The sequence below is a fragment of the Schistocerca serialis genome, chromosome 4 (assembly GCF_023864345.2).
Source record: "Schistocerca serialis cubense isolate TAMUIC-IGC-003099 chromosome 4, iqSchSeri2.2, whole genome shotgun sequence".
Taxonomy (NCBI): Eukaryota; Metazoa; Arthropoda; class Insecta; order Orthoptera; family Acrididae; genus Schistocerca; species Schistocerca serialis.
The window spans coordinates 741,569,275-741,582,004 of NC_064641.1; the positions used below are offsets into that span (position 1 = coordinate 741,569,275).

General features: G+C 37.0%; 1 protein-coding gene across 2 annotated transcripts in view; it reads left to right on the top strand.

Annotated features, from left to right (window-relative positions):
• LOC126473264 (TOM1-like protein 2) overlaps window positions 1–9,428 on the top strand; it is a 127,274-nt gene extending 117,846 nt beyond the window's left edge. For both annotated transcript variants that reach the window (XM_050100215.1, XM_050100216.1), the window contains 2 exons: window positions 4,480–4,693; window positions 8,433–9,428. In XM_050100215.1, the coding sequence (XP_049956172.1) occupies window positions 4,480–4,692 (213 nt within the window). In that variant the 3' untranslated portion in view covers window position 4,693; window positions 8,433–9,428. The remainder of the gene's footprint in view (window positions 1–4,479; window positions 4,694–8,432) is intronic.
• The last annotated feature ends 3,302 nt before the right edge of the window (window positions 9,429–12,730 follow it).

Here is a 12,730-nt window from a genome sequence, read left to right on the forward strand (position 1 = left end):
CACATTTTTTCCGATCCTCTCACTCCCTTCATCACATACACATCCCAGCCCCAAATTAAGGGAAAGTCCCATTACAGTTCATGTTAATTTTAAATTTTCAGTATTTATTTGAAGTGAAATGAACTGTATGGTTTTATCTTGCTGAACAGGTCAGAGAATTCTTTTCCAACTTCAATATTTTCATCAGAACTTGTTTTTAAATTAATTTATATTCTTATGAGTTCATAATCATTTTTAAAATGTTAATGGAACCATTCTTAGTGCAATTCTATGGGGCTGTGTTCAGACAGATATAAAATACGCAGGATTTAATATTACGTACCAAGCATCATGGTACAGTTTTGGACTTGCAGTCAGGAGGAGTGGATCTCAAACCCCTATCTGGCTATCCTAGTTTAGGCTTTCTCAATTGATTAAAACAATGACAGGATAGTTCCTTAAAGTTGACCTCAAACCCCTATCTGGCTATCCTGATTTAGGCTTTCTTAACTGATTAAAACAATGATAGGATAGTTCCTCAAAAAGTGACATGTCCAACCAGCTCGTCCTGTCTGAGCTTAACTCTGTGCCACTTGATTTAGTCAGTGTCCTTCCAGTAGTATTTTATTTTTCATTTATTTATTTTCTTAATCTACCTAATAATACATTGTTCTGTTTTATGTATTGAGTAAAAGCAATCACCCAAATTCTTATTGTAAGGACAACCATTGATCAACCAGAAGTGAATACACGTCCGAGAATCAAAAACTTCCATGAATACACCCAACAGAATATATCATTCTGGTCGTGAGTGCTGCCAACTTGAGATAAACTACCACAGAAAATGGAAGGTCTTGTTCTCAGTTGTATTCAAATACTCGACATCAGATCTTAAGAAGAGTTCAGGATCAAGAGCTTCTTGATTTGTGTTTATAGGTTCTTGGATTGCTTACCCCAAGGTTGGCTTTTACAGATGATACATTAGTGAAGGCTGACTGTTAACAGGCACTCAAACTATTTAAGAAGAGCATTTGCTAATGACGAATCTTAGTGTTCTCTAACACAATTGTTACTTGTGACAAGTAATTCCATGATATATTCATTAATTTTCTGTAGTGCTTTATTGTGTATATACGACTATTTAGTGTGTGTTGCAGTACTCAAAATGCACTACCACTTAGTAATTTTACCAAATAAATTGGAATTCCACAATGGCGGAAATAATTAGGCAGAAGGTATTGATATTATTGAATATTAGTAAATGAAAGGTGTTCAGTGGCAGACAAACACAATGAAAAGACTGGTATATATTGTTTTGCTGTCAGGCTAAGTCCTGCATCAGGTGTAGTCAGCAAAAAAAGGACACACACAGCCACTGTTGTCTCCGGGCACTAAACCTTGACAGACACAGTAACAATTGAGTCGTAAAGACTGGAGGCAACAGTGGTCGCATGTGTGTGTGTGTGTGTGTGTGTGTGTGTGTGTGAGAGAGAGAGAGAGAGAGAGAGAGAGAGAGAGAGAGAGAGAGAGAGAGAGACATCTACATGGCAACTTTGAAAATCATACTTGAGTCCGTGGCAGAGGGTTCATCAAACCACCTTCACAAAATTTTCTATTATTCCACTCTCGAACAGTGCATGGGAAAAACAAACACCTATATCTTTCTGTGTGAGCTCTGATTTTTCCTTATTTTATTATTTAAATATGTTTAATATTTTCACATTCGGAGGAGAAAGTGGTGATTGACATTTTGTGAGATGATCCCACCGCAACAAGAAACACCTTTGTTTGAATGCTGTCCGTCCCAAATCCTGTATCACACACATGGAACTCTCTTCCCTGTTTTTCTATAGTACAAAATATGCTGCCTTTCTTTGAACTTTCTCAGTGTACTCCATTAATTCTGTGTGGTAAGGAATCCACACTGCACAGCAGTACTCCAAAAGAGGACAGACAAGCATAGTGTTGGCAGTCTCTTTAGTAGGTCTGTCACATCTTCAGAGTGTTCTGCCAATAAAACGCACTCTTTGGTTAGCCTTTCCTACAAATTTTCTGTGTTTTCTTTCCAATTTAAGTTGTTCATTAATTTTAATTCCTAGGTATTTAGTTGAACTTACGGCTTTTTGATTTGATTATTGTATAGTGTAACTGTAGTCTAATGGATTCATTTTAGCACTCATGTAGATGATCTCACACTTCTCATTATTTAGAGTCAGTTGCTGGTTTTCGCACCATACAGATATCTTATATCTTATTGAAATCTCTTTTTGATCTTCTGTTCACTTTACTAGATGACAAAAGACAGCACCATCTGCTTACCACCTAAGACAGCTGCTCAGAATGTCTGCTAAATTTTTTTCGTAGATAAGGAACAGCACGTGGTCTACAGCATGACATTGGGAAATGCCAGAAATCACTTCTGTTTTACTTGATGACTTTCTGTCAGTTACTACAAACCGTGACCTCTCTGACAAAATCAGAAATCCAGTTACATAACTGAGACAATATTCCATAAGCACGCAATTTGATTACAAGCCACTTGTAAGGTATGGTGTCAAAAGCCTTCTGGAAATCTAGAAACAAGGAATCAATTTGAAATCCCATGTCAATAGCACTCAACACTTAGTGTGAGTAAAGATCTAGTTGTGTTTCATGTCTTCTAAATCGTTGTTGACTGTGTGTCAGTAGATCGTTCTCTTTGAGGTAATTCATAATGTTTGAACACAATATATGTTCCAAAATCCTGCTGCATATCAACTTCAATTATATGGGCCTGTAATTTAGTGGATTACTCCTATTGCCTTTCTTGGATACTGTTGTGACCTTTCCAGTCTTTGGGTACGGGCCTTTCATTGAGTGAGCAGTTGTATATGATAGTTAAGTGTGGAGTAATTGCATCAGCATACTCTGAAAGGAACCTAACCTAATTGTTATACAGTCTGGACTGGAAAGTTTGGTTTTATTAAGTGATTTAATTTGCTTCACTACTCAAAGGATATCTACATCTAAGTTACTCAAGTAGGCAGCTGTTGTTGATTCATATTTTGGAATATTTACTTCATCATCTTTGGTGAAGGAATTTTGGAAGGTTGTGTTTAGTAATTCTGCTTTAGCAGCACTGTCATCGATAGTATTTCTATTGCTATCCTGAAGAGAAGGCACTGATTGTGTCTTGCCACCAGCATTCTTTACACACAACCAAAACCTCTTTGGATTTTCTCCCAGTTCTCAAGACAAAGTTTCATTGTGAAAACTATTATGAGCATCTCACATTGAAGTCTACACTAAATTTTAGGCTTCTGTAAAAGATCACCAACCTTGGGGATTTTGCATTTGTTTAAATTTGGCATATAGATGACTTAGTCCAATAGCTGAATAATATCTAGCAGCTCTTTTTGATTGTGCCTGTCTGCCACTCAGTTCCCCCTCTATTTGATGAGTAGCAATCTATCCTTTTAATATTATTGTTATTCCACCCCAGGCTTTCCATTGTTTGAAAGAAGTGTGTAGTATTTCAAACTCGATATATTATGTAGCGTATCTAGTGTTGTAAGCTGCAGTCATAGTCCACTACAGTCTTGAGACCTTAGTTACAGCACACTTTACCATTCCTTATTGATTCTTTATACTTTTTTTTTTCTTTCTGTGCATTTTCATATATGTTACTAGTTTTTTTTCCAAGTCAGAAATGTGATGAGGCATTCATAACTTACACCCCAAATCTGACAGATTTTTGTGAAGTGGTTTACTGTGAAGAATGCATGCTATAGATAGGGCACACATCTCAGAAATATCTGACACGTATAAGTTAACTTTTGACACACATGAATGTGATGGAATATGAACTCAATATTTAATTTGGGGCATCTATGAAAAGAAAACGTTCACTGTCATAGTAACATAACTCAGTAGCTGCGTCGACAGTTATGGGATGGAAAAATAATATAGCATTGATTTATGTTAAGGATACAGTATGTTTATGAATTAGATAAAAAAATTATACTTTAATGGAAAATCGTTACTGTACTATAACCTATGACCTTAATAGATAACAACTCACACTGTCCACAAACATTGAAAGCCAATAATTGAAGTTTAACTGGTAGCAGTGTTGCTGACCTCTGGAGTTCACGTTTATCTTCAAGTGCATTTTCAGTCACCATTCCATTCATTCCACTGTCTCGTTCTTCATAAAAGCTTCTTTGGAGAAAAAAATGTAAAAAGCAGGTGGTGATCAAAGCTATGCCCTCATTTTTGAGGCATTGCATGATAGTTCAGTGGATATGGTTCTCTATTTTAAAGCTGTGGTTCCAATATATTTCACATCTGCTGGACACCTTAAATATTACAAAAAGATAAACATTGTCTCATAAGTAAAATTTCACTGCTTCAATAAACTTTCATGCTTTGCCTTATAATTAGCATTTTCTGTGGCCATAAGTTTGTCCTAGTTGGCTTTGTAGTGCATAGAGAATACAAAATAATTTCCATTACTTTTAGCCTGCACGATCTAGTGGCAGTGGAGCAGCTCCCGAGGAGTCGCTGACTAGCAGTGAATTTGAGCGATTCCTGGCAGAGAGGGCAGCAGCTGCAGAGGCTCTTCCCACTGTTACCAACAGCACAACCAGCACAACCTCTACACTACAGGGACGTTCACATCACCGGCAGCTTAATAAGGAAGCTGACTCTGACAGCTCACTGTTTGCCTTGTGAGGTCAGTTTCTTATCCGTAGTTTACTTATGTTATTTAGACAATACAGAACCACTTTTCATTGAATATATACCGTTGTGTTACTAACTCATGGTTATATATTGATGTGACAAGCTTTATGGGTCCTTGAACATGGTATATACAGAGGAAATTTTGAACAGAATGCAGATATTAAGTAGTAAGTTGTTTCTTATATACAGTCATTGGCAGTAGAGTTAGCTGTGAAGCAAATCATGAAATGCTAGTTCTACACGCTACGTGTCACAGGAATTGACGAGGATACTACACTAGTATCTACTTACGAGTAGTGGGGCCTGTTGAGAGGACAGTGATATGCAAGACATGAATAGGAGAACAGGAGGAAAAGAAATAGAAATCTGTGAACTCAAAAAAGAAAAATTGTATCACAAGCAATGAGACAAGTGAACAGACTTTTGTTTATTATGTCAGAAGAAATCTAGGAAAATAAAATTAGCTCATCCTTAAACAATTTTTTTCCTTCAACCAAACATTGACCTCTTCAGGTGTCTTTGATGTTGGTGTTGGCGGGTCCTCCACATTGCATTTGACACAGCACAAACAACATTGCAGTAATTGGACTGCAATACACTGTTCTTTGCACTTACACATTATAGATACCACACTCCAGGCCCAGTTCTTAAGATGACTCTCCATTTTCTATCAAATGAATTGGCTTAGTACAAAGACACTGGAATCTTACTCAGGAAGACAGCAGTTCAAATCCTCATACAGCCATCTAGATTTAGATTTCTGCAGTTTCCACAAATAACATAAGGTAAATGACAGGATGATGCCTTTGAAAGGGCATGAACAGTTTCCTTTCCAAATCTGAACTTGTGCTCCAACTCTAATGACCTGTTCATTGATGGGATGTTAAATCCTAATCCTCTTTCCTTTCTTTACACTTTGTACTCAGAAGCACAGGTATTCTAAGAGTTTGTAACGAGGCTTCTCATCTGAGCCAACCTCTTATTAAAATTCTGCACTGCAGCTTGTCACTTTTAATTCTAGCTTGAAGGATGTTTTTGCAAATGACTGTGGCTGTGTTAGCAGACCGTTCTTTGATCTGAAAGAATGATGTGTGGTTGATAAGGATGGGTCAGAGATGTTAGTGCCTAAATCCTTTTTCTACTGGTCACTATTTTCAATTAATTTTGGATGGTATATTTTGCCCATTATGCTGTGCTGTTCTTCCACTAGTATATGTTATTGAGAGTGGCATACATTGCAACAGATGATGACAGTAAAAAAATTGGTCAGGTGCGACAAGGACTGACGCACTGAGGGTTCTGTACAAACTTAATTATTTATACAGACAGTTCATCCATTCTGGGAACTGAGAATCTTGACAGTTTTTGTCTGTTAGCACCATTGAAACCTGAAAGATATTAGTCCCAGGAATTCCAAAACTTTCAAGAATGCTTTGAATTAAAGTTTGATATCAGAAAACAGATGACAAATGATTTTTTTTTTCATGTACTATAATTACATATTAACAATTTTCAGGTTTTTTTCCTTTACTTGTACTGTGAAACCGTTCTTCTTGCCAAATGGGGAGGCACCCTACAGGTTCTGATGGGTGGGTTTGCGAGTATCAAAATATGTGACCTAGATGGCCACATCCTTTGGTTGCGTTGATTTGGAAGCTTACATTTACTAAATGCCAAGTGACAATAGATGTTACTACATGACATTAATTTCAACATGATATGTCTACCTGTTCCTGATGGAAGTGGGGCTTAACAGATGGACGGGCAGACAGACACTGAGGTAATGAATGACAATTTTTTTTGTGTGTGATGTAATTATTTCCCTTTATTTGTTCATTGAAACTTGTTCCTTGCCAAATTTCGTGAGTCTAGACAAACGGGAAGTACCCTATGGGTGATGTAAATGGCTGTATCTTTTGATTGCCTTGACTTATAAGCTTAAGTTTTTGCTCTGCCAATGGATCATAGGCCATAGTATGTGATATCAATTTCAACTGGATATGTGTACCCGTTCCCGGGGTCTTAACAGCCAGCCAGCCAGCCAGCCAGTCAGACAGACAGACGCCAAAGTGATCCTGGAAGGGTTTTGTTTTTACCCATTGAGGCACAGAACCCTAAAAGGAAGTAAGGTAGCTGAACTGTTAGAGGGGACTACTGGATCAAAATAATCAGGATACTGAGCTAAAAAAGAAGTGTTTCAGGAAAAGGGAGAACAAGAGTGTGACGGACAATATAAGGGTATGCAGCTAAGGGACGAAATCCAAATATTACCGGTGGGCAGTCTGTTACTGTCTTTGTGTCAAGCCAAATAAAGTGACACTGTGGTTAAAGTTGGGAGGACAGTGGTTCAAATCTACATCTGGCCTTCCTGATTTAGGTTTTCCATGATATCCCTAAATCGCTTCAGGCAAATGCCAGGATGGTTCCTTTGAAATGAAATGGCACGACCAACTTCCTTCCTTAATCCGATGGGACCGATGACTTCATTGTTTGGTCCCCTCCTCCAAATCAACCAACAACAACCAATGCAATGGTTAGGGTGTGGGATTCATATTTACATCTCCATATTTGCAGTCCATATTTAAAATTTCCTATGGTCCCCATAAATTGCTCAACACAATGCAGGGATGTTTCGTTTGACAGTACTCCAAATTCCTCTTGATACTTGTCCATCTGAGTTGTTGTTCACTCGCTCTCTCTCTCTCTCTCTCTCTCTCTCTCTCTCTCTCTCTCTCTCTCCCCCTCTCTCTCTCTCTCTCTCTCTCTCTAATGATATGTATTCAGTTAAAACATTGCGTGGTGACTTTCAAATGGTTCTGGACTTAGCGCAATTGTGCTTCTGCATTGAATATCGCTTTTTGTGGAAGAGCCAATATATTACATTTTGGACTTATAAATCCAAATTTAGACATTTTCATTTCAGATCATTGGCTAATTTTCGCATATTTTCACTCTCTGTTGTCTGATGGAATAAAATTCTGGACCAATTCACTTAATGTAAATAAAGTGTTTATTCAATGGAAGCAAACAGTAAAAATATTGTGTAAAATAATGAATGTATCCTTGCAGAAGCCTTTCTCAGGCTCTTGGGAGTTCTTACAGTCATTTTCCAGTATGTTTACTCCTTAACATTTTCCTTGTTGATGACAAAAAATCAGTTTCATCTGAACTGTGATTTACACAGTCACAACAAAGGACATAAAAGTAATTTTTTTGTAAACTTTTCACCCTTTTCCGGGGTTCAGAAAAGAGTTATGTATTCTTTTAAGAAGATTAAAACAAGCTCCTGTCATAAAAGCAAGAAATTGGGAATGAGTACCAATTCAAAGGAAAATTGAAAATGTACATAAACTGTAAATTATCTGAATATTTGGATTCAAAGACTGAAAAGTTTTGTTAGATATATGCCAAGTAACAATATTTGTTATAAAGCTATGTGAGTAGTAGTATTGTACTGTAAATAAGACTCAGTATTGACAGATGTAAGAAAATATTTTCTTTGAAAAATACAGTTTTAATCTAGTAAATACTTAACTATTAGCAGCAGATTAACAGCTGCCATATAGCTACTGAGAAGGCAGCAGCTGTTTTTCAAAGTCAAAGTTTTTATTCTAATTTACTCGATCAAAGTTAGATAGCATATACATGAATAGCACTAAGCAGTATAGTGATAGTTTATTCTTAATGCAGTATGAGTGCCCACCTGTTTCTAAATTATTGTCTTTTTACAGGTTATTTGGTTATACAGCTTCACTGTTTCTTTGCAGTCCATCATATTCTTGCAGTATATGTACTTACGTGCTTCATTCAGACATGACACTAAGTACATGCAGAATGGGGAAACTATTAAAGGAGAGAGTATACATATTGGATATAAAGAGTAGCTTTTAATTATTCATTTGAGACTGTATCTATGTTAAAACTGGGAAAATGTTATTAGCTCATGATGCACCCATCTTGCAGTTTAATACCCCCGACCCTCAAATTATGCAGGTAACAGATGTTACTTTTTGTTGTTCATCTTTTCTGTTTGAATGAATGAAGAATATGAAGCAACTGCTTGATGTACCTGTAATGCAAACACGTTTTGATGTTGTTACTGCATTGTTTTCTCCATTGATTGTGACCAGTATGTATTTGGTCAGGTAATGGATAACTGACTGCAACTCAAATAAGTTTTGCAAAATAAATAGTATTTGCCTTGCTGCAAATCCACAGTGCTTTCAGAGACTTATCATATGTTCAACTACTATTGATGCTTTTAAAATATGACAGATGTATTCAGTGCTTTGGCCTAATCATCAATGATAGCCTTGATCTTTAACATTCAATATTATCCACTCTTCATGCAGGGCTTCATAATTGTAATTTCTTGTTCATTTTGTCATATCATATACAGGATCCAAATTATAACTGTTGCTTCAGATTAAATTATTCATTTATGATGTGAAATGGTGAATAATTGTTCCACAGATAATATATATTTCCATGTTATGTAATGAATACATTGATACATTGTGATGTTTATTATTATGCAAAATGAACTATTTCTTTAAAAAGTCTTGTTCAGAGTTTTGATTTATTGTGTTGCTTGGGCTAATTTTAAATAAATTGTTATCCAGTGCAGACTGCCTTTCTTATAAAAACAAATTCAGTTAATTTGATTATCATTGTAAATGAACTTATTTATTTCTAACTTGTTAATAAATACAGCAATTAGCAGTAAAGATACACCTGTCTTGAAATTTGGAAAATACAGCTCCCTTTACTTCCCCTTAAACATGTGAAAAATACAGCTTTCACTTATATGTATAGGCAAAAATACATTATGAGACCAGAGGTGCTACACATAATTTTGTGGAGTAATATTAATTGTCATCACCATGGAATGCCAGACAATAACTTGACAAATTATTTTTTGTAGACTGTAGGAGAGAAACAGATTACATGTTCTAGCAAATAAGTGAAATTAGTCTCTCATACAGCAAATTTACCCTATCCTCATATTGTGCAAGAACTTAATAAAAACTTTAATCAGTACCCTGTGGCAGCTACTCCAAACTACTACTGCTGCTTGCAACAGTTTAAGCTTACCTGTCAAGTCTTAAGCTAAGCACAAACATGGGCTGCACTATAATTTGAAATTTACAAGATTATGAAGAATGAAGGAAATTATAGGTTGCTACTTACTGTAAAGAAGACACATTAAGCTGCAGACAGGCTCAATTAAGACTCTTACTCAAAGCTTTCGGCCATGACCTCCATCAGCAAAAGAGACACACATGCCATTCACGCACCAAGCAAGCACATCTCACACACACATGACTGCCAACCCTGGCAGCTCTTCCCTTTCTCATTTGCACTCTTTTCATTGGGCTCTCTACCCCATTTTGACATAAATGTGCCTGTCACTAACTCTCAGCAAACTGAGCAGTAGGCCACTTATCTTGACACTGTTGGTGTGTAACCGCTATCTTAACTGTTAAGCATTATTGCATAACTGTAACCAAACTATACAATTATTGGCATGCAGAACGAATACAGAGGTCTTTTGGAGTAACAGATATGATTGCTGTGTCTCAAACAAGTGTATACACTTTGCATCTCCTTGAGGTGTTCTCATATTATTTGGGTAAAGTGATATCTCATTATTTCCATTTTGTGTAAATGTGTTACAAACAACTTTTCGTTAAAATTATAACTTTTATTTATCAATTATGCAACGATGTGGGAAAGGTAATGACTAAGAATGAAAGGTTTCTTCTTATTATGAAGAAACAGCTCTATTCCAGTCATATTGTAAATAATTTATTTTACAAAGCACAACTTGTTTCCAAGAACTGTTTTGACATTCACATTTTTAAATCAAATTATTCTACATTTGATAGTGAGCTGTTCCTTTATTTGTACGTGCTTATGTAGTTTACTATTTGTCATAATTTCACTGCAAATCAATACACTAACTTAAGTACAATTGTTAATAATAATAATAATGTAAAATTGCACTTACATATGGAATATTAGACTTCTGTCACTGCAGGAACTCTCTCTCTCTCTCTCTCTCTCTCTCTCTCTCTCTCTCTCTCTCTCTCTCTCTCTCTCTCTCATCCACATTATCACTATAGAAACATGTAAAACAGCAAATACAAATGAATTTACATACACAATACTAGACTTTATACAGTAAAACTTGCTCAAAATGGTATCACATGGGGCTAAAATAATTTTCCAAATTCAACAAGTCTCCGGATTACACAAAACTCACTGGACTACGTAAAATTTGTACATCAGTTCCCGTCAGATCACCGAAGTTAAGCGCTGTCGGGCGTGGCCGGCACATGGATGGGTGACCATCCGGGCTGCCATGCGCTGTTGCCATTTTTCGGGGTGCACTCAGCCTCGTGATGCCAACTGAGGAGCTACTCGACCAAATAGTAGCGGCTCCGGTCAAAGAAAACCATCATAACGCCCGGGAGTGCAGTGTGCTGACCACACGCCCCTCCTATCCGCATCATCAGCAGAGGATGACCCAGCAGTCAGATGGTCCTGATGGGCCACTTGTGGCCTGAAGACGGAGTTCATACTTTATTTACGTACCTTTGCTTCAGTGCAGTAGATGTTCATTTACTGTATATTGGACAATAGAACAGTGCGCTGTGACACTAATTGATAAATAACACGACATTTCTATATTTTTACTCAAACTTTAAATTCATTTATTATTGTATTTACATATGTATTATTCCCATGTTTATTTGCTTTACATTTCACTTTTTTTGCCACGTATCAAGGAAGGAAACTTGTTGTAATTTCCTGTTCAAAACTGTTTTTTCTAGGTAATTTTTTCCACCATACAATAGTTCCAACAAGCTGGAAGAATTTGTGTGTGAATTTGCGTGTGCTGCAAATTGCATAACGTTGTTTATGCATGCAATGGCTTTTTCAGTCATATTAATTTCTCTAGGGACATCATTTTGTCCTCTTCTTCTTCCTTTGTTTCTTCATCATCATCATCGTCATCCTCTGTGTTGGGGATTTCTATTAAATCTGTTGCTGAAGTGAAAGTGGAGGGAGTTGACAGAAAGTCATCACTTTGAATGTAATCATCTGCACTACATGAAATGTTTTGCATTTTCATTAATTCAGCAATTTCTGCTGCATTTTCTTGAACTTCAGTGGCCACAGAAGCATCTTGTTCTTGTCCCAAAAACCCCACTTTGTTGAAGCACATTGTGGCAGTTTTGGGTTTTATTTTCTTTACTGCCAATCCAATCCAATTTACTGCATCCAGGACAGAAACTGACCGTGCAAGAGCAAACGCACTTTCGGCTTCTTCAACACTAAGAATAAGCGATTGCATTAGTAATCGCCTATAATGACACTTGAATGTGTAAATAACCCCCTGCTCCAGAGGATGTGTGAGGCTGGTTGAACCTGGAGGGAGCCATGCTAATTTAACGTCTGATGGCATTACTTTCAGGTGACAGGTTGCACTGTCTAGGAAAAGGATAACTTGGCTATTTCCTTTTTTTTTATTTTGGCATTGAAAGAGCCCAGCTGTTCTACCATAAGACCACTCACCACCCACGCCTTTTATTGCTTCGCCACATGCCTGGAAGCTTACTGACATCTATGTTTTTGAAACAACACGGTTTTGCCGCCTTTCCAGAGGCTTCTCCATTTCACCTAACATGTTTCCACACAGCAATACAGTGAGTCTTTCCTTGGACATTTTTCTGCCGGTGCACTTTTCACCTCAAACTACTAGCGATTTTGAAGGCAACATGCGATAAAACAGTCCTGTTTCATCAGTACTGAACACGTCTTTCGGGTCATAATTCACAATTAAGCTGGGCAGTATTGTCTTCCATTCTGTTGCTACACTTTCCTGCACATCCTTAGCTTCCCACACACTTTATTCCACACGATGATGTGCCTAGCTTTGAAACTGTCCAGCCATCCTCAGGATTCTTTAAACTCCATAATTCCAAGCTCTTTAGCAACTTTCAGAGCCTCACTCTGCAACATG